Below are 24,598 nucleotides of genomic sequence, written 5' to 3'. Positions count from 1 at the left end.
AAATCACTGTGTCTCACTCATACACCACGCTCCACCTAACCTCTTCTATATTTAGACAGCTGATGACGCATGTATGAATACAAACCCCCTCACACACACACACACACACACACAGGCTCTGCCACATGTCTGTAATGTTACTACCACAGATCTTTAATACCTGAAAATCCACCTGAGGCAGGGGGCAGAAAGGAGGGGGTACAGCACATATAAAAGCAGCAGTCAGACAACAAAGTGAACTGCAGGACAGAGGAAGCAGGAACACTGACGATGAGGTGAACAGGTCAAGATGGTGGACAGAAACGTGAGGAGACGGGAGCAGGCAAAACAGTGAAATCATGCAAAGAAATGTTTGGTAGAAGAACAATCACAGATATGGACAGAACAGTAATTATAACAAGACAAGTAAAATGACCAAACAAATGACTGTAACTGAAAGAAATAAAATAATAATTTTTTAAAAATGGAGTCCTTAGAGAGCCTCACAGATGGTTATAAAGCAATGTACAATACAACATGGGATTAATAAGATTTCACAATATTCCATAATAATCCATTAGGTAGTAGATGTGGATGTATTTGTAAATAACTAAAAAAACTATAAATATGCATAGATAGATTAAATAAAGGTAAATGAGGGCCTATACAAATAGTGACTTTTTAAAATAAATGCATCTGAACTCACAAGTAATTTCAACAGCACCGCTTTTTAATGGGAAAATATTTTTCTCTTCACATTTTACATTTTTATTTTGTTGGTCCACAAATTATTTTTACATATATTTTGCCTTACTGATTTCCAACCCAACTCTGTTCATGTAAGATGATAAGATGCAGTTGAAAGCGCTAAAAAAGTTAGTGAGTGGACCTTTCTTTTGTCATACATACTTCACTGCTCAAAGCTGCTGGCCATCACCTTAACTTCTGATCATGCGACTGAAGTTCCACACTTCAGGTCACCTGAGCCAGCTCTATTCACTGAATGAAGACAGTGAAATGCGGTTGAAAGCTCTGACAGCAGACTATTGTATATATTCTCATGAGTAGGGCAGAACTAACTGTCTATGGCTCTCTATAGTAAGTTTATAACCATTTGTGAGGGTCACTGGGTCAAAATGGGAGCAGGACAATCGTCTTGAACCAAAGCTGGGGTGGCAGGTGTCTGGAGGGTGCAACAGGACGGCATGTAGAGCAGCTGATGGGTGCGGAGGGAGATGACGAAGGGGCAGATGGCAGAGCGACTGCGTCACAGTACAGCAGCACAACACAAACGGACACACACTTGACATGTCTTGACATCAGCAGCGGGGGTGACTCACAACCACGGCAACATTTTCCTGTTTTGTCTGGCCAATCACGAACCAGAGTGGATTTTTGATTTGAAGGCGCGGCAACAGAAAGATCGGGGCATGATGGGAAGCTGAGCGAGATTTCAAGGAGAGGTCCTATCTGATTTGGAAAAGTGAGGACTGGGAAGCTCAAGAGATCCGGATTTGGGGAGCAATCAAACTGCTAGGTGAGGTGTTTGGAGGTATCCCGTACTCCCTACCTGGGGAGGCAGCGTCGCCGTCCAGCAGGTTGTCGTCCTCAGTGGTGTGAAAGTCCATGATGACGCCGGCTCCATCCAGCAGCTCCTCGTCGCTGCTGGCGCTGGCGATGCTGTTGTAGCTGTTCCTGCAGTAGCCTCTGTGGTACAGCTGCTCCGACTCCATTTAGCAACACGCCGGTGCCCTGGATGATAAAGAGGGAAGGAGGGAGGGAGGGAGAGGAGGGGAGTGGTGGAGATATACACAACGTGTTGTGAGGAGGCTAGATTATAGAGTCTACAAGGTGATGTGAGTCTGTCAGGTACAGAGATGAGGAGGGTGGGATGTTAACATGCTTTCTGACTCAAAGACAGACAGACACAGTGGAGCTGTGATGGATGAGATTATAGTACAAACACATACAGACCAGCAAAAAACATCTTTTTCACCAGTCAGGGTTAGGGTTAGACGCCAGAGCTGGGTCTCAGACCAGTTCACAGAGTAGCATAAACCGGAAAAACAGAAGTATGAGGAGTTTGTTGTAACTGAAAGGTAATAATCTTCTCACACATTCATTCATTTTATCCATCTATTATATTTCTGTTCTGTTTTTTAGGAGGTTGAAGCAACTAGCACCTTTATTGTGAAACCAAAGAGCAAAAGTAAGTGAGAAATGCCCACAAAGTTCTTACAGGACAATGTGGAAGACTCCTGCATTTGGTCTATATTCCAAAAAATCCCACAGTGTTCTTCATTTATAGGAAAAAGAAGCAACACAGACACACACATATAAATAATATACAACAGAATCAGCTACATTTTGAGGCTGCAGATAACCTTGAAAGGTAAGAGACAGGGTTTGATAGAGGACGTCCATTAGGCTGTAAGATGAATGTGGTCTGTCAGTCGGAGGGGGTGGGGTGGGGGGCGGTATGGAGGATAAGATGTATGATGGCGATCAGCCACAGTGAACTGTCCATGGTCAAACACATTTTTTTCTATTTGTAAATCTTCATTTTACAGGTCTGTAATCACAGAAAAATTGATTGCTGAAGTAACCTAGACAGTCTTTTAGAAAGTGCACATGCAAAAATGTGTCTACAGGTGATTATAAATTAATAAATAAAGGACACCTGAGTTTAAATTGAGCTTCTATTTATAGTAATTTCCATTTCCAGGGAACACCTCAGGAAATTAGGAGGAAATTAAATGTACAACAGCTGTGAAAATGAGTCATGGTCTTTGTGGTCTTTCTTCAAATTAATGTTTTTAAGGCAGAGCAGACTGACAGCGTCAGATCATGTTAATGCAAATAATGTGCAGGACCAGATGAAAACTACTCTGTCTGGATGGGTTTGGGACAGTTCAAGTTCAGTTCAGCTCAGTGACTTAATTAAATATCTCAGATAATATTAACTAAATTTGAAATAAAGATATTTGGCAGTGATGATATAACGAACAAAAACTGTTTCTGTCAGCACGGCAGAGCTGTGTATTTATAGACTGAGGGATTAAAATGACACATGGACGTCCTCTCTACATGATTATGATAATAATGCTGCTGCTGGACCAAAGAGAGCAGAGCAGCATCAACACAAACCTCATCACCTGCTCTCAAACCTCGCCCCCCTGTGGTAAAGCAGGAAACTACACCAGGGTCTGTAACCACACAAAACATGACTCAGTCTGTGACGGATTTGACCTAATATGACCCCCACGAGGCCGAGCACAATGACAGTCCAATGACGCTTGAAAATTAAAGATAACCTGGAGATATTTTTAGGAGTATCAGCCTAGAGGCATCATGAGTCACAAAGTAATAAAGAAAGAGAGACATTTAATGTGCTCCCGCGCTGTGGCCTGACTGATCTTCACTAATCCTTTATGGTCTGATGGCTGACTCCATATTCCTCTGTATCTCTGTGAAAAAAAGACCTGGGCCCTAATAGTTTTCTAAGCTCCCTCCATATCAGCCTGAGCGGATTCGATTTCCTACTCGATCCTAATTTTTTTGTCTTGATTTTTTTTTCCTCTCTGCAGTGTGCTTTTTTAATTTTAAAAGAGACATTCAGAAAAGGCCACAGTGAAAAGGAAGCTGGAGTCAGCTCAGTTGATTTAGGAAGTGGATTGCTCTCAAATGTGAAAACTGCGTCAGTGAAAAAGACTGACCTGTAATCTAGTGAATACAGAATTATATAAAAAGTGAATGCCTCAGCAAGAGAAGGAGAAATAACAGACAGAGAGAATAAAGGGCTGTTTCTAACAGACTCTTGATGAGAGGAAGAAGTATGTTTTAGAAAATAGTGAATTTCAGGGACACAAATGAAATTTGAGTGCAGTGCTGAAAAACCATCAAGTGCATCAAAGATTTCACCTACCAGCAAACACGACTGCTATCTGCTTTCTACCAATGGTTTACTTTTAAAGAGTAGATCCACACTGACTCACACAGGCCAAAAAACTGCTCCCTTCTTTGCTCTGTTTGGTTTGAAACTGCCGAGCATGTTGCACTTCAGGCCACAGCAGGTGTTTTTCCTTGGCTTTCAAGGACAGAAGACATCTTGTGAAATTGTTCGAGGTACGGCCAGAAGCACAACATGTTTTACATCTCACTTACACACACAGTACAGATTCACATATCTGTAGCTTCCTGGTTGATTGGCTGGTCGATAGGCCCAACCTAATGGAGACTGCTGGGTCTATCTTATTTCATGTCAAAGAAGTAATCAATGTAGCTGTGTTTATTAAAACAGATGACCAAAAAAAGTGGAGTGTAAACAGCAGTCTGTATATTATCATCTGAGAACGGTAGGCGAACATGTCTGTGGTAGGATGCTGTCATCTTTGTGTTCAACAACATGTCAGAGTTGGCATATTTCAATACAGTTATTTTGTAAAAGTACATAGAACTGCGAGGGAGTACTTTATCTGGCTATCAGGGTTTTAGGTGTCCAGTGAGATAGGAATGTTTGACCAGCTGCTGGCAGCCATTTTGAAAAGTGGCTGTACACGGCCACCAAGGTGCCAATTTGTGATGGCTCAATATCCAGTTTTGTCCCTACTATATATATCAATACATATGCCGGATTTGGTGCTTTTATCACAAAATGAACAACTGATATGATATTTTGAGCCATGCTGCCTCATTAATAATAATAGTTTGGTTACTGCAGGTGCATCCATGCAGATTTTATTTTAAGAAACATTGTGCGCTCCAATCCTGATTTATTTTATATGTAAAAGCAGTTTGCAACAGCACTAAGCCTTTAACTTCAGATGTTGTTGTTGCCGCAGAGAGGATCATTCACCTCTACCAAATCAGTTTCGACACGTTGTTATGACAGTGAATCTACGGGCTGGTCGAGGACAGAAAGCCCTCTGCAAACGCCAACAGTGAAACTGAAGAGGAGTAATCCTCACTGGCACAAACTCCATAATGTGAGGCAAAGAGGAAAGAGAAACTTTCGCCCCCTGGGCCAACAATCACACTGATTCACCACGAGACGGGACTTCCCCTTGAGCTATATCAAATCAGCGTGGCCAGGAAATTCAATTCAGCTTGTGTGTGCGGAGGCAGAGAGCTTCTAGGTGAGCTCATGTGATATTGTGGTTTATTGCCCTCTGACTTCTAGTTAAACTGCAGAGTCAGTGTGGTTTGAATTCGCACCAGACTAATTCTGAGATTTAAAGAAAACAACGCAGCAGGAGTGCTGATTCATGCAGCGTTGTTCACCAGGGGAAACTGAAGTGAGAATATAAAACGCATGTTAAAGGTGTGTAATTATCTTTTTAAAGAGACAGATCTGATATCAAATTAACTGCTGCTGAGCCTATTAAAGACGTTCTGCTTTAATTAGACTTGTCATCTTTACTCCTGTTTCTCTCTGCTGGTGACATCTGATAGCTGCAATTATGACAGTCTGCTGTATACTTGTTCATGCTCCCCCTTGTTGTTTGCATCAGAAATCAAAACAGCAATTATGCCGAGGAGACTAGGGTTTGTTGGTTATTGAGGAGTCACTACAAAGCGAGTCAGATTTCATTTTGATGTTTGAGGGTGGGGGTGAGCTGAGGAGACGAAGGGAGAGGGTGGAGTGTGTGTGCGATGGTGGATAAGAGCAGAATAATCAACAGCGAGTGAACAAAAACGTTGCAGGGTCTGCTGATGTTACATAACTTGGACGAGCAGCGAGGGGCCTTATCTTCCTCCGGCTGGTCACTATGGAGGTGTTGCCCAGGCGACTGTTGCTGGGATGTGATTCAGCATTTTGCCCTCCCTCTAACCGACAGGCTCACACCTCCTCCGTAGACGGGGCCGACGAGTTAACACGCATCCTTCAAAAGGCAGCAGGCGGTCGATATATGGATCACCTCGTAGCAAAAACATTCACCGTACAGCAGCTCCAAAACAACAGGGAGCTTTCACGCCTCACAATTAACAGCACTTCAACAGTGTGGAGCTGATCAGACGTATCACTGACTGGATTTAACTAATATCAAATACATTATCATTTTATATAGTTAGCTTTTCATTAAATCATTTAGTCTATTAATTAAAAAATTTCAACAGTTAAAAAATCCATAACATGTTATATATGAAAGAATGTAAAACTCCCCATTATACTGTGAATTTGTATGAAATCTAATCTTAGATATTCAGCGAATGTTTTCATTACTTTTATTTGAAAATTTCTTAATTATAGAATTAAGCAATTATCAAAGCTGCGACTGGCTAACTGACACTACGTTAACTTCGAAAACCACATAATACTAAAAAAATTATTTTGTCATTTATTTTGACTTAAAAACTACTAAATACTAAATACTATTTCAGGCTCTTCTAGTGATTCACAATTGGCCATTTTGGATCATTATCACATAAAAATAGAGAACATATCCTGGTGACGATTGATGAATAAGGAGATTAGTTTGCTTGACTCTTATTTTGGAAAGGAAATATCAGATAGCATTTCATATTCAACAGACCAAATGATTCATCAATTAATCACAAAAAGTAGCTCTAGCAGTTAGCATACAGCTTGCATGTGCTGTATGTCTGGGGGGGAGGTACTGCCACATAAAAAAACAACAGGCCTGACTGAGGACAGGGGAAGTTCTTACTTTTCAAAATGAATGCTGAGAGATGAATAATACATGTCTTATGGCCTGCAGCAAAAATAAAAGAAATACAGCCATTCAAGAAATCCCTCAGTGTGTGTGTGCGCACTATCAATGAGGCTTTGTCAGCTATCGGTTTCATCCAGCCTACGCCAGTCTGGGAATATTATTTTACTTGGGAGAAAGCAGTGGAAGCATCCGAGAATAAAAAAGGAGTTTGATTCAAATCTACTAAGCCAGTAAAAAACTAAATAAGTTCAAGTGTGAAATAATTCATATGCATTACAAGTTATATTAAGCATCTTAATTTGCTGTAATTCTGTGCTACTGCTTGTTTATTAAGAGCAGGTAAGATGAATAAGGAGATGAAAGACCAGACAGTGATTTAGCACGATTCAGAAACACTTGTTATCCTTGTTGGTCTGTGCGATGTGACCTTCTATGTCCAGATGAACAATATGAGTCACAAACAGTGGTTGATCTCGCATGTGACTCGAGGGGGGAGGAAGGTAAACACTTAAATGAGATGTCGCGACCGTCTGACTGCGAATGAAACTTTAAACAGAACGGAAGCAAGCGCTGCAGACAGACATAACACAATCAGGGGCGCTGATTAGACCAACAGAGAAAGCAAATTAATTAAGGAATGCTGCAGCGCCTCTGGTTTGACCTGTCTGTAACCACCGGGTGGAAAGAGTCTGATCCGGCAGTGACAGGACAGACGGCTGACCATAAATCATTAATGTACGACTGAATATCTGTATAGAGTTTATGTTTAACATTAAGGTTAGTGTTAAAGACAGCTGATGATACCATGAATATCATGAACTACTCATCCTGAGACCTGAGGCCTCTGTGGGCTTTTTTCCCCCAGAGGTAACAATTCAATTTTAATATGATCAAACTTGAGAGTCATGCAGTGACACGTGTCCAGTACAGCAGCCCTGCCACATATTCTCCCTTTATCAAGCTTTAAATGGACAGTTTTTGTTAAAGCATTCTACGTTTCTAATATTCTCACCCCCTCATGTTTGTTAATGGGGTGGACAGAACATTAGTAACACCTCTCAGTGTAAAACAGTTTCCACACAGCTGCAACCTACAACTTCAATGATAAAGAGAGACAGAGAGATTCATACCTCTGTCAATGACAGCTCAAAACTTTTACCTCTACAAATTATTTTATTATCAGTAAAAAGGTGACTGCTGAGTGTACATTTTATATTAACCCAAATTAAATTAGTCCATATTAAAATAGCTTTCTTATTACATATAAGAAAGATATTCAGTTAACTATCAGAGAAGACTTAAAAACAGCAAATATTCAGTTTTGTGAAGCTGTAATCTTCAGATTATTTGCTGAATAATATTAACTAACTGATTATTTGACTAATAAACTTGGTGGTAAATGTCAGTGGGCTACATGATGATGGAGAGGACCTGACATTTTCAGCTGGCATTTATAAGTTATTTAGAAATATGACTAAATAGCTGCTATGTAGAGCGATTTTATACGACAAAACCTCAATGTCAGAGAAATGCCACTGCAAATTTTAACACATGACCCAACTTTTTACACTTTGACAGTGAGTTACACCCTAGAAAATGACATTAAAGGAGTGAAATTATATTTTATAGAGGATAACCTTTCATGACTGAACCTCTGCACCAGCACAAGACTTTGATTTCCAATGCTAATGAAGGGAAAAACAACCATGACACAGCCAGCTTGGCAGTAAAACCCCACAGTCCTCTCTTAGCACCCACACAGGCTCATCAGTTAGCCGCGCCACGTTACATCTGCATTACATGGTGAAAATGGCCATGGAAAAAACACCATTAAAAAGAAAGGAGGGACTGACTGCATGCAGCTGTCGGATCGTGCAGGTCCAGTTTCTCTTAGCTGCAGCCGAGGGCCTGGGTCCCACCACAGCGTCAAATAAAAAAAACAAAAATACATGTCCTCATAACGTATTCAGACGTGCACACAAGCTAACGGTGAATTTCCAACTGAAACCATGCTAACTGGGCTACAAGCTAGCTAGCACCTGTTCGCGGCGGAGGCAAGGATGTGAAATCAAGCCGTGAGTTTTGACAGCGAAAAGGAGGATGGATGGCCTCAGGATGGTGAAACACACACACACACACACACATCTCCATTCTCCAACACACTGAGCTAGGTTAACCGACCTAGCGGGTGACAGGAGATATTAAAAAAACAGAATAAAATAAAATTAGCAGAGCAAACCGTACCTTCCTGATGCCTCGATTCCAGCCCGGACACAACAATTCATCCTTTTTCCCGAGTTGAGACGAGGATTTTAATTTCCTTACACCAGTGGGTTTGACATTCTCCTCATCATGATGGTGTTTTCTTTTTTCAGTCCCATTCCTGTGTCAGTGACGGTCACTTCCTGTTTCCCATCCCAGCAGCGGCGGCGGCGGCAGCGGTGCGGTGCCCCCCCCTCCTCCCCTCGTCCCCTCGTCCATCCAACCTGTGATAGTAAAACACACAGGAAGAAGAAAATCTCATCAATTAGTCTCACTGCGATCACACGGCTGGGATTAAGGACAATGCAGTTATTAGAAATTACATTCAGGTGACTCAGGTGATCATTTTGACACTTTTCTCAGTGTCTGAGGAAAACGCTGAGATATGGTTGAAAGCCATGAAAAAGCATCCTGAATAAATACACTTTTACACTCAGAAAACATGAAGGTGCCTCCTTCTGGAAAGTTGTCATGGATTTAATATTCTAAAACAGACTGAACGAGAAACTAATTTTTTTTTTTTTTTTTTTTTTTAAAGAAAGAGAGCTATCAATCAAATCAATCTATTAAAAATGTTAGCTGCAGCCTTAGTGCTGCATATGTGGAGTGACATGATTCTACCATATGGGATTTATTTCTGCTTTTTGACTTTATTTTTTCCCCCAAAAAACACAACAACAAATGCTAACAGTGGTGGCCTAAAGCATAAAATGGAACTTAGACGACACAAAACACTTTGCTTAAAAGAAAATCAAACATGACTTGAAACTAATTTTTGATTAAAGGATTCTTTTTTGTCTCAGGCTGATTCTCATTGTTTGGCCACTGTGTTCAAATAAAAGAAAAATCTTTGATGCTGGATGCACAGTATGATGATATTTCAGACAACAGTGTTTCCGATGTTGTGGAAAGCCCTTGAACATGAACACAATGAGATGAGAAGACACAACATTTTCCCACAGAGCAACAGAACAGGTTTTTTATTCAGTATTTAATTTTGCAAAAAAAATGCAAGTGATGTTTGTACACACTCCTTCAATAACACATATCAATGCACATTAAAAGTGGAATGTTTTCAAAGCTAAACTGTGAATCAAACCCTTTCCTCCAGTTGTTACTACCTAAGAGTACCATCTATTGATCAGTGTGAGTAGTGTCCTTTACAGATTCATTTGGGACAGCTTGGGCTGAATTTTCAAAATCAACAAAAACTTGTGAGTAAACTTTCCTAACTCAGAGACAATCCAACGCAGGCAATACTAGTCCATGTTTAAACTTCCCTGATATTTATTCATTGAAGCTTCATGCTTTCTGATCAAACAAGCTCAGAATAATTTCTCTTATTGATCAAGTCATTTGAGCTGATGATGCAGCATGACAAAGACCTAAACAACCTAAAAGAAAAAGAGAAAACCTCACGTTTTTGAAACATGAACTTGACCTAAATCATAAATTCAGAAATTCCTCTTTGGCTTATCGCCTTTGTAACCTACAACTAAAACACAACATCCTGTTCAGTTTGTTTGTTTTACTTTTCTTCTGTGGTCAAGTCTTCTCCAGGCTCTGGTAGAAGCCAGTGTCTCTGCGGTGCTGTTGGACCGGCATGTTTCTCCTAGTGCTGCTGACTTTATCCAGGTCGATCTCCACCAGCACCATCCCTGGCTTCTCCCCTCCGCAGTCACCCAGCACCTCGCCCCAGGGGTCCACCGCCAGGGCGTGGCCGTACGAGGAGCGCTTCTCGTGGTGCCGACCGACCTGCGCTGCCGCCACTACGTAGCACTGGGTCTCGATCGCCCGGGCACGAAGTAACACCTGGTTATAAATACAAGCACATTTTCATCTTATTTTCATATCTTACAGAAGTTCTGGCTGTGTTATAATGACTCATCCCACCTCCCAGTGAGCGGCTCCTGTAGCTACAGTGAAGGCTGATGGGTATGTCAGGATCTCGGCCCCGTGTCTTTGCAGAGCCTGCGATAAGTCAGGGAATCTCAGATCATAGCAGATGCCCAAACCAACCTATGGCAACAACAAAATAGTTAAAACAAAGACAAGTATATGAGCAGATCCTAATGTTAAACTATAGTTGGGAAGCAGATCCAAAATATCCCTGGAAATCTTCTCTGTGAAATTCCACAATATTGCAAACGATCTGAGCTAGAGTATTTTGTCAGTTCAGGCTGTGCGTGGTTTTACTACTTCTGGCCAAAATTACAAATTTTACAAATAAAATTGTCCGTCCCTGAACAGTTGCAGTTTTATGGGACATCTGGTTTCTCAAAAGTAACATGTAAGATAAAGAATTTATGTGCATTTACAGGTCTATTAGGTGATAGTTATAATCTCATAAAATGACACCTTTCCAATGGGAGTTTGGACCGGAGACACAAGTGAAGGTCCAGGGATGGTGAAGGCACTTTCTTTGAGGGATACACCTTTTTCTGGCAGTTCCACATCAAACAAATGGGACTTCCTGTAGACTGAGACGATGTCACCTGGAGGTGTAATGACAACATGTCAGTGTGTGGGTGATGTGTGTGAGTAGTTGAGTGTAGGAATCATCAAGTGGAAAACATGATCTGTGAGTCTTAAGTGTTTTTATGAGTGTGTGTCTGTTTGTGTGACAGAGTGACACAAAGCAGAAAGACACTGTTAAATGAAAAGTACCTTTATCATTAATTATGATGTGGCTGTTGTAGATTCGTCTGTCAGTTTCCCAGTCATGTCCTCGTTCATGAAATCCTCCGAGAGACAGCCACACCTCCAACTTCCTAGAGGGATGAGAGTAGAAGAAATCCTAAATAAGAGCCAATTACTTATTTATAAAGACCTGACTACCCGTAAATGTGGCTACCTAGTTTAAACTTGTAATCCACTCATACATAGTTATGAAATACTCACTGAACAAAATACTTAGAACACTTTTAACTATGAACACAGACAATATCCGCTAGTACTTGCAGTTACATCACCTTTACAAGATCTCAAAATGTTTGTCTACCTGGCTAGCTGAGTGTATCGTGAGATTGTGTCTCCTGTGAGGGTCTCGGACAGCGACAGCGTCTCCTCTCGACTGGATCCGATGTAGTCGAAGCCCTCGGGGAGGAAGACCATGCTGGCCCCTTGTTCCTTGGCGTCCTCCATCAGCTGTTTACAGGCACAGAAGTTGGTCTCTTTGTCCGGGGTGGCCGTTACCTGGCAGACCGCAGCCACTGAGTGAGGTACAGTGGACATCCTGCACAGAGAAGAGGTTATTATACAGAGCTCAGAAGCTGCATGTGAAGGAAATATATCAGGTCAAACATGGTTGATCATTAACTGCACAAGTCTTTCTGTTATATATTTACTGTATAATACTGTGGAGCTTTGCACCCACGGTGATCTTATGAGGGTGTGATGACATTGAAATGCAATATTTAAAATCTCTCCTTTCCATTGCAGTGGCTTTTGTTTGCAGATACAACTTAACAGTACAAAAACATTTTAAGAACACAATCCAGATTAACATTTTATTAGAAATTCATGTTAGAAGCTTCTAGCTATTAGCTGTCAAAACAATATATTCCCCTGTCAGCATAATAAACAAACCTGTTTTGCAGCTTGATCCCGTGTCTCCAGGCTGATCCCAAAATGCACCTGATGGTGAACATTGATCCAGGGTGACGCAGACAGCCTGTCACCTTCTCTGTTTAGTCCACGTTAGTATCATATTAACGTTTGGGTCAGTTCAGTCTTCTGCAACAGGAAGACTTCATTCTTCTTTACTGTTTGTCAGTGGCTGAAATTAGCATAAAGGCACACTACCTCCATCTGCTGGGGAGTATTTATATCTGCGTTATTATTAAGACATATTGAGAAAATACACAGCATCAAAGAAGAGAAAATGAATGGCAAGGACTTACATAAAGTAATAAAAATATATAAATAAATCAAGTAAAACAAAAGGTTTTTGTTGCTTGTTGGGTTGATAATAGTGTAGAGTCAAGTCAAGACTGAAGATCTGAAGGTTTTGTTGGGAAAACCTGAATGTTTTAATGTTTTGGTGTTTGGTGTTATTTTTCTTTGCATGCAACTATTAAAAAAGTTAACTAAAAAATTAAACCGCATGTAATGCCTGTGTGGAGTGATAAAGTTGGTCTTGCCTACTTTGACACTGTGGTTTGGTCATTCAGATGATAACATGAAAACACCCACTGGTTTTGCCTCTGTTGTGATTTAGAGCATTTAGGCTCCTACCAGAGCTCCTACTCTATTAACCACGTAAAATCTAAAACAATATTCAAATAATAATCTGAAGGAGAAAGAAAATTTCCTTCCAAGATACAAAGCTCCATTTGCACACAGGCAATCTCATGAACACCCTCTGGGGTCCTCCTCAGCAACACCCTTCCAAGATGGCAGCCAACAGCAGCAGCACGGGTAGCAAGTCCGGCAGCAGCGCCGGGGGAAAACAGTCCGGCCCTTCAGCCGAACAGGTACCCTCACCTCCACCTCAGGCTGCTTCAGCCGCTACAGTCTTTGTCGTTGTTGTCCGGCCGTGCCAGGTGAAGCTAAGGCCGCTAATCTGACTCCAAGCTCGGCAAAGCTAACGTTAGCTTCCCTATCGCCATCATCACCCGGCTATCATTCTGCTTTCTCAACACAAAACGCTACAACAAAGAGTCCAACAGAGTGAAGCTCTAAATGTTATATGCATTTATAAAGAGTTTATCGCGGGTTTGTTCCTCTGAGACAGTTTAACAGTGTTCAGATGGATTTAAATTAGCACACGCCTGTAATGGGATGGTGTGGTTTGGTGAATGGGAGTGGAAGAAGCTATTTTTATCACTGAAGACCCCCAGCTCTGCTTTACTAACGTGAGGTAACACAAGTCTTAGACCAGTAGAGGAACAAGGACTCAGACCATTTTCTCGCGTTAAAGCTATAATACTACTAATGTCAGGAAAGCTCTACAATCATAATACACCACAGACCTGTTACTAATATAAGACAATGGTAGAAAGTAACTAAGTACCTTTACCCAAGTGCTACACAAAATATAACCATCAAATAAATATGATACTAGCTACTCAGTTGTATATAAAGTTAAAAAGAGTAGAAATTAGCTCCACCTTTACCATCCGCAACATTAAAGTAACATCTACATGAATCCATCAATGATTACAGTTTAGTAAAATAATATATTTTATGCTGACTCTGTCACTGACTGTGTGTTTTTTTGTGTGACAGGTGGTGGCAACATTTCAGAGGATGCGTCAGGAACAACGCAGTATGGCTTCTAAAGCTGCTGAGTTGGAGATGGAGATCAACGAGCACAGGTTGGTCGCTGATAGTCCCACCTCAGTCTTTTCCTTTTAACGACTGTTTGATAAGTCTGCCACTGACCGAGGTTTAATCGACAATATGAATGTATTCCACTCTAGTCAATAAGATTCCACCTTCTGACTAACATGAAGTCAAGACCAGCTGAGTGGATCTTTAAGATGTCTTTAATGGAATAATTTCTGGGTATTAATGTTTCTGTTTTTCCTTTCAGCTTAGTAATTGACACGCTGAAGGAAGTGGATCCTTCAAGGAAATGCTTTCGTCTAGTAGGAGGAGTGTTGGTGGAGAGAACAGTAAAAGAAGTTCTACCGGCCTTGGAAAACAATAAAGAACAGGTAATGGATGACAAGTGTACTTGTTTATTATTTTTAAATGTCACTTGCAAAATGCATCAGCAAACAGAACAATAGCTGTTAGCTGCGCACATGTAGCCTCTCAGTCTACTCACTCTCTTCCCTTCTGTCCCCACAGATCTCAAAAATAATCGAGTCCATCAACACACAGATGCAGGCAAAAGGACGGGAGCTCACAGAGTACAGGGAACGCTACAACATCCGGTTGGTGGGAGAGGGCGAAGGAGAGGCACAAGGCCAGTCGGCGGCATCCTCCAGGGACAGTGAAGGAGGCGGGTCCAAAAGCGGTGCTGGTGTTTTAGTGTCGTAGTTTATAATAATAGTGGGAGACAGTAGGGCCTTATGATTTCTGCAGTACTGAAAACGTAGTTGGAGTCACAAAATCTAAGTTCCAAAACAGCGTAACTATGGATTTGGAGTTTACCGAAATCTCTGTTAAACATAATGCACTTGGTATTGAAGTAATTTGCAACAGACGGAAATTCAAGCAGCGTACACAGTGCTCTGCTTACATAAATACAGTGTGAATGCTTGAGTGCGTTAAAGCTGTCTCATATTTGCTTTTCAGTAAAGCTGGAATATTGTGGCTTAAAATCAACAATTAGAAATTGTAAATGCCAAGGTGCTGCATTCAAAGTTCAAAGTTTAAAAAAGTAATTTCAAACACCTTGAACACACAAGACAAATAGATCACATTGCATTTTTAAGCAAACAAGCTTTTGCATTTTGTAAACTTAAGATTTTGGGCTAACAACTTTAAAATAAATGAAAGTAAAAACTGATTTCATCAGGCCCTAAAGTAGGTTAAAGTCACCCTTACCAAGGCAGAGCAGGTCCTGGAAGGCATTTTGACAACACGTGTAAAAAGCATGAACAAGAGATTATACTGTAAACACGTCACTACAGATCAAAATGAATCTGTCAGCTTTATTCACCCTCCCTCTGTAACACAGAAGACTGTCTTCATACAAGGCTGCTGGTTTGTATTCATAATTCTGATGTGAGGTCAAAAGCGCACACTGTGATGTGTCCAGCGAAAGCTACAACACACCTTAATAATAAACCCCCGTCATTGAAAACACAATAAAACTTATTCTATTCTTTTTGATCTGTAACCATTAAAGCTGAGGAAATGCCTCTTAGGACCTGATTGGAACTGTCTACATTGTTCATGTAGTTGTAAGGACAAAAATGTTTTTGTTAATGGTCATGAATTAAAAAATGTCACAATTGTGTGTTGTTGTGTGTTTTTTTAAATTCATTAAATACACCAACTCTCTACACCATAGCATCACTTGTGTAACCTAATTTCTATTTTTCTTTCACCCAGATTTCTCTGTCTGCTCCTGTGGATTTAGGTTTAAAAGATACTTTAATACAACCACTGCTTCTTTCCCATGTATACACAACCTCATCTTACATTATTTACATCAGGTATAAATAACATTTATTCTTTTCTGGGGGATTAAGGCCGGGGGAATGAAGGATCCATCCTAAAAGTTTGTTTTTTAAACGTTATGGATACATCTATTTTTGGCTAACAGGTGGATGGGGAGAGTCCCCCTTCCCTTGACACATGAGTTAAGTAAGTACACATCAAGCCAGGCACACTGCCACTAATTGTACCTCTCAGGCTATCACTTAATTGTTAGCACAAGACTTTGTTTGACAGCTCCTCTGTATAAGTCTAGTCCCTGAGGTGCATTCAAAGGTCTGCTGCTGTGAGAACTTGCAATGTTGCCTTTTTGTTTGCTTCTCTGACAAAAAAAAAGACATGAACAGACAAATTGGAGGAGGTCCCCTTTAATTTAGCCCAGTTTCTCGTGTTAAGGTGTTTTAGGGCCTCAAATTTACATAGATAAATAACTATCTTCCTCATAACATCAGTGGTCATATTTATCTGTATAAAGAGGCCAGTCACGTGTGAATATGGTATTCATCCAGTAAAACAAGTAAATAAGATACAGTTAGCGAGTATCCAGATTAATTGAGCAAATATGAGAGACTGGGGGAAGCATGATATACCATGAATCTAAAAAACAAAATACTTTTCGACGAGGATGGGATTCGAACCCACGCGTGCAGAGCACAATGGATTAGCAGTCCATCGCCTTAACCACTCGGCCACCTCGTCTTATGGACTGCAATATGCGAACAACTTCATTTTTATGGAGGATATATCAGTGAAATATCGGTGTTGTCTTATTTACCTGTAAGACCCTCGTTCTTACGTAAACTAACAAAGTAGCGGAAATAGCCGTTTATTTACACTTCAGTTAGTTCAGCTAACAGTTAGCCACCTAGCATTCCTCCTGGACCCTATTCACCGGCGCCTTCACTCCAGACATTACGGTTATTACACATCGACATGCGCCGCTGTCGCAGCAGCAGCGCAGAATGGTAACAACGGAGATGTGTTTTGATGGAGATCAGACAAACTGGGTCTGTTTCGTCCCTTTTTTCGCGTCGTCGACAGCCGTATGAAAATCTGGGGCAGCGTCGCCACTAAACAGCCACTATGCCGTCAAGTATTCGTTACATTTCCAGTCCAACGGGCTGTGGTGTTAGCATTGTGGTAGCAATGTAGGTAACGTTAGCTGGGACGCTTGGGACGGAAATAGCCAGCCCTCAAAGGAAAACAGCAGCCTGCTCCGGTGTTTGTGTACAGTAATCGGGCCAGTTCGCAGTTTCTCTGGCATGCATCTCTCCAAGAAATGTTCCGCCTTCAAAGTGGTGCTGAGTGCTCTGCTGATAGTGGCGCTCCTGCAGCTCATATACCTGTCCTTTTTATCCAAGTTTCACGGTAAGCAGCAGCGGTACCGGTACTCGGAGCTCTTCGGGGGCTCTGGAGCCAAGAAAAATGCGCACCCCGAGAAGAACACGCGGAAGGAGCGTTTGAGGTACTCGCTGTCTACTGGTGGGATTTTCGACAACAGTGGGCAGTACCGGGTGTACAAGAACTTGATCAAAAGTGATTTCACCACAAACCAGAGACCAGGATCCGACCCCGGCTCCAACGTGCTGGCTTTGGCCACGCACACAACCATCAACAACCTGCATCACCTGGACTCTCTCCTGGAAAGGTGGCAGAACCCTCTCTCTGTGGCCATATTCGCGCATGGGCAAGATGTCAGGTTTGCCACAGCTCTGGTCTATGCTCTCAGCTTCTTCTGCCCTCAGATCCAAGCCCTGGTGGACTTCCACTTGGTCTGCCTCTCAGGTGAGATGGCCAGTTTCCCAGAGCAGGACCGTGAGCATTTTGCAGGGCTTGAGGACTGTGCCTCTGTGTTCACCAGACTGGAGACTCACAGGGACAAATACAAGAACTACGCCATCAGTGGGAACATCTCCTACCCCAACAACCTTCTTCGTAACGTTGCCCGAGGTGGCACAGAGTCCTCCTACATCCTGGTCATTGACATCGACATGATGCCAAGCGCTGACCTGCACCAGCAGTTCCTGGCCATGATCACGAACAAAGAACCGGCGAGCGACGAGGTGTTTGTGTTACCTGCTTTCGAGATCCGCCATGCCCGAAAGATGCCCGCCACCAAGGCAGAGCTGGTCCAGCTCTACCAGGTAGGTGAGGTCCGGCCGTTTTACGAGGAGCTGTGCCCTCGCTGTCAGGCCCCGACCAACTACTCACAGTGGGTCAACAGCCACGTCAGAGGGACAAGCACCCTGGAGGTTGCCTACACGCTCACCTGGGTGGACCCCTGGGAGCCTTTCTACATCGGGCCCCGAACTGTGCCCCTCTATGATGAGAACTTCAAGCAGTATGGCTTCAATCGCATCAGCCAGGTCAGTGCAACATGCAGTTTGACAAAACAAAATGTAACCCCAAGGATCACTTAGTACCTGCTGAAGCTGATGAAGACCATGAGATGCAGTTAAAAGCTCTAGAATAGATCAAAAGGTGTAAGATGATTCTTTAAGTCCTCTTTATCTCAGGAACGCCATGAAGGAATTTCATTACCTCAGCACAAACGTTTATTTGGACTCAAGATGAACTGATTAGAATTTGGTGGTCAAAGGTCAAAGGTCACTGTAATTCACAAAAGATGTTTTTAGAATTATAATACCCTTTATTGTCATTATACTGAAAGAACAACGAGATTGGAAAAGTTATGCGCCCAACGTGGGGCTCGAACCCACGACCCTGAGATTAAGAGTCTCATGCTCTACCGACTGAGCTAGCCGGGCTGCTATGAAAAAAAAACTGAAGGTCAGGGTCCAGATTTTTGGATCCTGTTACAGCCCATGATGACATAATCTATATATTATACTACTATATATTGCATTGAAAATACTTAACGTAAGTTGTTTGCTGAATTTTTCTTTTTAAAGGCAACTTTTACTGCTTGTCAAGAATCTCTTTCCATTCTGTGATGGACTGTTGAACAGTTCCATTTTTAATATGTATTCAATTATACATACATTGCTGTATACTGGGTCAGATGAGTAACAATGAAAAAAAGGACTGTGGGGGGTGAAATGACCAACCTGTCCCTATTGAAATATGAGGACCGTCTGACAGGCCCCCAAGACACAGAAAAGTTATGCGCCCAACGTGGGGCTCGAACCCACGACCCTGAGATTAAGAGTCTCATGCTCTACCGACTGAGCTAGCCGGGCTGTTACTCAAAAACTCATGAGATAATTATGACGAAATTCCCCAAATCTTTAACAAGATAAAATGATAAGGTGATTACATTTCATATCCAAAAGGTCAAAGGTCACATTCATTGTGACATAGTGTTCTACAGAAGCACTTTTCTGGCCGTTACTGAGCACCATAACTCAGGAACAGAAGAGGAGCTTGTGATCGTAGATTATATAACTCTCAGTAGACATGGGTGTAAACTGCAACTTGTCTGGTTGTTGGAGGCAGAAAACGGCAAGGTTAGTTACTTGAATAAACCGTACAGATATTATGTGAAGGTCTGTTTGCTTGTCACAGGGAGTATTACCCAGGGTCTGAAGGGAGCTTCCTACAGTCTGAGAAAATAACCTTGTCTCCTTGCGTTCTGTCTTTCCCTCTTCCCGTCATCTTTCTTCTCACCTCCCCTCTTTTCCCTCTCATCCCCTCCCACCCCCCACAACCCTTCCAGGCCTGCGAGCTGCATGTGGCCGGATACAGGTTCTCGGTGCTGAGCACGGCCTTCTTGGTGCACCGGGGCTTCAAGATCCAGGGGGAGTTTCATGCCAGGAAAGACGAGGAGAACAAACACAACCGGGTTCTGTTTCGCAGCTTCAAAGAGGGCCTGAAAACCAAATACCCATCCTCCACAAGAAGATGCTGAAAAAAGACTGCGTATTCTGCCTGCATCTGTCTTTAATGAAATTCGTTTTCTGCTGAGATGATGAACGTGCAACTTTCATATTTAAACCAGATTTAGTTTGGTGGCGTAGTAGGAGTTAAAGCTAATCCAACTCTTGGGCTTATTTCAAGTCCTTCTGAAGATGAGCAGCAGGGAAATGTTCTCTGGGGATTACTGAGCGTGTCTGCTAGTTGGGACTGAAAGGAAAAAAACTGGCCAGCGACTCATGAGATTACTGTCTTTTGAAACAAATATCTAGATAGTATTTGATCAACATTCATTTTAAAAAGCACACACTCTATTTTAAAAACACTTTTGAGTTTGTCTAGATACAAAAATAGACACGAAAATGTGATTGCAAGCCACAGAGTCTTGACATAATCAAAGAAACTGAGGTCCTGATTTCACTGCATGTAACATGAAGTACGAGGTTCCACATTTCATGACAGCTGATCAAAGATTGTTCCTTTCTTTGGGGCAGAAAAAGGGTCTTTCTGTCGCCAAGACAGAACTGAGACATGACTTGCTGTGAGGAAACAGGTTCACCATCTCAGATTTTGTAATAATAGCGTGAAACAAAATGGGGATTAAGATAAAAGATACAAAGTCTTTCAGAAATGTACAATTTTTCAGTCTAATGACAAATCAAGTGCGACTCTTTTGTGAATTTTGTGCCAATCAGTGATGTGCTCCAGCCACCAGATGGCAACAGGCACTCGAGTGTAAAGCGCTTGGTTGCTGTATATATTTTAGCCTGAAGTGAGCGTTAGAAACTCTACAGCAGAACAGAACACAGGGATTACACAACGCCAGTGCTGTTTGGTGCTCAGAGGGATGTGAATTCACTCTGTGCCACAGCTGTCAGCACATTTCAGAAGTTCTCCGTTCCCTGTCAGTGCTTGCTCTTGCCTCGAACTGTCTGAGGTGATTACTCACACATCACAAGGACAACAAAGCACAGGGAAACTTTATATAGAGACATTGTACAACACTAGCATTTTGCCAACACTGTGAAGAGCTGCTGTAGTGTAACACTGAGGATCTGACTCTGGTAGTCGATTGGATCCCCCTGAAGCTTGGGGTTTTTCACGTCTTTGAGTAGAGTGTATGTGGGTGACTGAGCTACATGTGGAAATGTAGCATGGTTAGAGGATATAAAGATAAAAAAAATACTGCATAATCAAAATATAAACCACAAACAAAAGCAGCCTGTGTTGTCCAAAGGACTGCTGTGGAGACACTTATCTCAACACCACTAGTAAATAGAAAATTACAGATTTTATGCTTTATTCTAACCCACTACAAACAGTATTAAACCATGACTTCCACTTTCTCATGTCTGTTTCGTAAAAACACATATAAACAGCATATACAAAAGATGATGTTTGGTTACTTTAAGTGTTAACTTGTTATGTAATTGTTGATTTTGGAGAGTTATAAATATTTTTCCTTCTTCACTCGTAGTGTTGATGATATATTTATTGTGAAAATGTTTTCCTTTAACTGGAATTGGTCAAATGATTTTTTTTTTTTAAATTGACCCCAAGCAGGAAAAACTGTAGCACGAAATTGTGTGATTGTGCAAAATATTATATTTGGTACGAACAGTTGACAGCTTTTTGTTTTAGAACCACTGTTATATCATTTTATTAGATATTTTTGGAGTGACATCAATTTCAACAAACCCTCTGTGATGAAGTGAAGTGGTGCTTTATCTTTTTTCTCATGTGTCTTTTCCTTACTTGAAAATGCTTTTTTTTTGTATTTATTTTTTCATTTGTGTTTACAACATGTAATGCCTGATTTGTATTGTTGGAATTTATATTAAACCTACTGGATGACTTTTATTCAACTCATAACCGTCATTCACTTTAGTTTTAATTCTAATTACACAAGATGCAATCTTTTATTACAGATACTGAACAACACCCGCGGTTATCAGAAAGCTCTCTGAGCACTTGGAAATGAACAAATCCAATCACTTAACCTCACCAGAGGGATTTGTAATGACAAGTAATGTCAACAGTGTTTCTAGAAGTATCACTTAAATAGGAGGTAATGAAGCTGAGGGCAGGACAAGCTAAGGAAACGTGACAAACATGTTTCTAAGAGGAACAATAAAGCAGCTTTCTCTCATCTGAGCTGAAACTTTGTGCAACATTAGGTAATCATTCATCCACCGTGACAAAAACTGCAGGATATCAATAGGAGTATCGCTCTCTGAGCACTTGACACAGTTGACATTAACCTGTGGTGTAACATGGCTTAAGATAAGGATTTAAAAGCATCCCTGCACCAACAGCGTGTGATGGGTGATTACAGAGTGAATCAGATCAGCATCCAATTAAAAGCTCCTATTTAGTAATTAAGATCTGCATTAAAGTGGAGTTTGATGTGTTTCATGTAGACTGACGAACGTCTGCAACTGCAACCAAACTTCTACACCACTGGAGCGACCGACTCGCATCTCTGAAGAGCGACGTTTTTCACTACATCTGTTTAACAAAAGCCACTTTTAGAAAGTTGACACAGACAATTAAAAACATCACTTCAATATGTTTGTGTAGCTTCAGTTACCCGAGTGTTATGCAGTGTGAGCTGGCCATCTGTTAAGAGAAGTAGAGCACATGTGACATTCGGCACTTGACAATTGTCCGAAGCGCTGTGCGGCATTTTGTGATTAAGTCTGCATTACCGGGCTCAATAATGAGCCAGGCACGCGAGAGCTAGTGGCACGCAATTCCACACTCTGGCTTCAGATCGGCTTCATTGGGCACACCTAATCACTATCCAACCTGATCAAGTCATGTGTCATTAGCAAATATGGGCACTTTTGCTTTCTGTCAGTTTGTCACTCCTTCCTCTTCAGAGATGTGCTCTTATTATGACTTTGAAGCATTTCCTGAACTTTATTTTACTGATTTTTGAGATGAGATAAATTATTAATGCCTCTAAAAATCCAAGTTTTTTCCACTTCCTCTGAACAACGTGAAAACTTTTTACTACCAACATAATCTTAGCATACCAATTACTTATTTCCCTGCGACACACAACTCCTTAAGTAAGATGACAAGACAATTAATATTCTACAGAGACATCAAGTTTTGTCTGCCCAAGGGGGTTCATTTTCTTCTTCCCCTCTCCCCCCGTCCTGGGTGTTAATAATGTGGCAGAAGGTGCAGAAATGTTAGGAGGGGGGTGGCTTGTGTGGATCAGGAGAGGCAGGTTTGGTGAGGTAAAGTGGGGTTTATCTCGACAGCTTTGGGGAGTGAAGGCTTATCTGGGTCAGAGAGCTTTACGACATAAGCAATTAGGGCTGCCCTCTCTTGTGTACGCTAGCAGGAGGGAGGCCTCCCGCCATCTAGATTAGCCTGCCCTGCCAAGGCCAAGAGAGCTCCGCGGCTTCTGGACGGTGGAGGGAAGCAGCTGGAGGGCGAGATGAGCGGGCAGCGGGGGGTTCCTCGAGAGGAGGGAGGGGGGAGGGAAGGGTGAGGGCAACGAGAGCAAGGGGTCAACATGCAGGCGTTGTAGAAATACAGGCCCTTCTGTATGGGTCAGTGAATGGGTGAGAAACGAAGGAGTCAATGACCCATACTGATGAGAGGAATTCACAAAGTGGAATGTAGCTACAAATGAATTGGTTGTTTGTCCACTGTAGCATGTTTAACAGCAGTTTGAAGAGAAAAGGACTATAGAGGATGTTTGTGCCACTCAGCTTAACATCAGTGATTTCTTCTAATGAGCCACTTGACTGGAAGGATTTACAAGTGATTAGGCCAAATGGTTTAGAGAAATGCATGAAGAGATCTTTACATTTATTGAATAAATGATGTGTTAACTGAAGTGTCTTTGGAGGAAATTTTAAATATATCGTTAAAGAAAACTGAGGTCCAGTTGGTGAAGTTATGAAAATTCAGGGCTGGTGTTAATTCTTTTCAAGATCAATCAGTGTCTTGATTCATTTCTGATTAATCAATCACATTTCATAGATCCCAAGGTGACATCTTCTGGTTGTTTATGTTGTGCGACCAATCATTTGAAACCTCAACATTTTAGAGTGTTACAGTTTATAATGATATAAAACAGCAGCGCAGTAAGTAGTAAACAGTCACATTAGAGAAGCTGCAAACAGAGCGCTTGTTATGTTTAAATGACTGTGAATTTGAGAATCATAATTAATTTTCTGTCACCGACTAATTGACTGATTGTTTCTGCATTAGAGAAGTGGCATCACCTTCGTTTTCATCCTCTTATTTTACTGAAACTGTGTGGGCGGACGTCCCAGTTAAGGGCTGCGAGTAATAATTATTTATGATGGATTGACTGAATATTACTATGCTCTAAAATACAAAACAGTAAAAAAAATTCTCAAAGCAACAATCACACCAACTCAAAGATGTTGAATTCATAATATGAAACAAGGAAAAGCAGAAAATTTGTTTGGCATGTTTAACTTTAAAGATGGCTACCATGTTTCAGCATTAAGGTTATATTACCGCCTTCATCGTCATGTCTACACACGTCACCCGCAGTATTCTACAGTGTCCACTTCTAGTACAACGCTCCTTCTTCCTTTGTAACCTCATATACTCTACGTGGTGTGTGTTGTTTTGCATGTTAATTATAAAGTTATAGTCTTTTTTGATGAGACAATCACAACAACAGATTGTAACCACACACTGAG

The 24,598-nt window shown here is 41.5% G+C and overlaps 4 protein-coding genes and 3 non-coding genes across 7 annotated transcripts in view; 2 read left to right on the top strand and 5 right to left on the bottom strand.

Moving 5' to 3' along the window:
* The window catches only part of clcn3 (chloride channel 3), a 35,493-nt gene extending 26,421 nt beyond the window's left edge, over window positions 1-9,072 (bottom strand). The window contains 2 exon segments of the mRNA XM_018677277.2: window positions 1,550-1,731; window positions 8,898-9,072. Coding sequence (XP_018532793.1) covers window positions 1,550-1,712 — 163 coding nt within the window. The 5' untranslated portion in view covers window positions 1,713-1,731; window positions 8,898-9,072.
* Window positions 9,073-9,866: 794 nt separating this feature from the next.
* On the bottom strand, window positions 9,867-12,686 carry nit1 (nitrilase 1). Its single transcript, XM_018677265.2, has 6 exons — window positions 12,504-12,686; window positions 11,917-12,150; window positions 11,583-11,686; window positions 11,274-11,410; window positions 10,809-10,934; window positions 9,867-10,727 (listed from the first exon to the last, which is right to left on the bottom strand). The coding sequence occupies exons 1-6, from the start codon at window positions 12,563-12,565 to the stop codon at window positions 10,461-10,463; spliced, it is 930 nt and encodes a 309-aa protein (XP_018532781.1). The 5' UTR covers window positions 12,566-12,686; the 3' UTR covers window positions 9,867-10,460.
* Window positions 12,687-13,250: 564 nt separating this feature from the next.
* Window positions 13,251-15,828, top strand: pfdn2 (prefoldin subunit 2). The gene is made up of 4 exons (XM_018677253.2): window positions 13,251-13,390; window positions 14,145-14,233; window positions 14,452-14,575; window positions 14,712-15,828. The coding sequence occupies exons 1-4, from the start codon at window positions 13,268-13,270 to the stop codon at window positions 14,901-14,903; spliced, it is 528 nt and encodes a 175-aa protein (XP_018532769.1). The 5' UTR covers window positions 13,251-13,267; the 3' UTR covers window positions 14,904-15,828.
* Window positions 15,829-16,399: 571 nt separating this feature from the next.
* On the top strand, window positions 16,400-21,766 carry b4gat1 (beta-1,4-glucuronyltransferase 1). Its single transcript, XM_018677241.2, has 2 exons — window positions 16,400-18,394; window positions 19,705-21,766. The coding sequence occupies exons 1-2, from the start codon at window positions 17,291-17,293 to the stop codon at window positions 19,894-19,896; spliced, it is 1,296 nt and encodes a 431-aa protein (XP_018532757.1). The 5' UTR covers window positions 16,400-17,290; the 3' UTR covers window positions 19,897-21,766.
* trnas-gcu (transfer RNA serine (anticodon GCU)) lies at window positions 16,646-16,727 on the bottom strand. The gene has a single exon. It is a non-coding gene; the product is annotated as a tRNA-Ser (tRNA).
* trnak-cuu (transfer RNA lysine (anticodon CUU)) lies at window positions 18,724-18,796 on the bottom strand. Its single transcript has one exon. It is a non-coding gene; the product is annotated as a tRNA-Lys (tRNA).
* On the bottom strand, window positions 19,156-19,228 carry trnak-cuu (transfer RNA lysine (anticodon CUU)). Its single transcript has one exon. It is a non-coding gene; the product is annotated as a tRNA-Lys (tRNA).
* Window positions 21,767-24,598: the final 2,832 nt, after the last annotated feature.

The sequence above is a fragment of the Lates calcarifer genome, linkage group LG14 (assembly GCF_001640805.2).
Source record: "Lates calcarifer isolate ASB-BC8 linkage group LG14, TLL_Latcal_v3, whole genome shotgun sequence".
NCBI classification, from domain to species: Eukaryota; Metazoa; Chordata; class Actinopteri; family Centropomidae; genus Lates; species Lates calcarifer.
The sequence above is the reverse complement of the archived record's forward strand: the minus strand, read 5'-3'. Positions and strand labels throughout refer to the sequence as shown.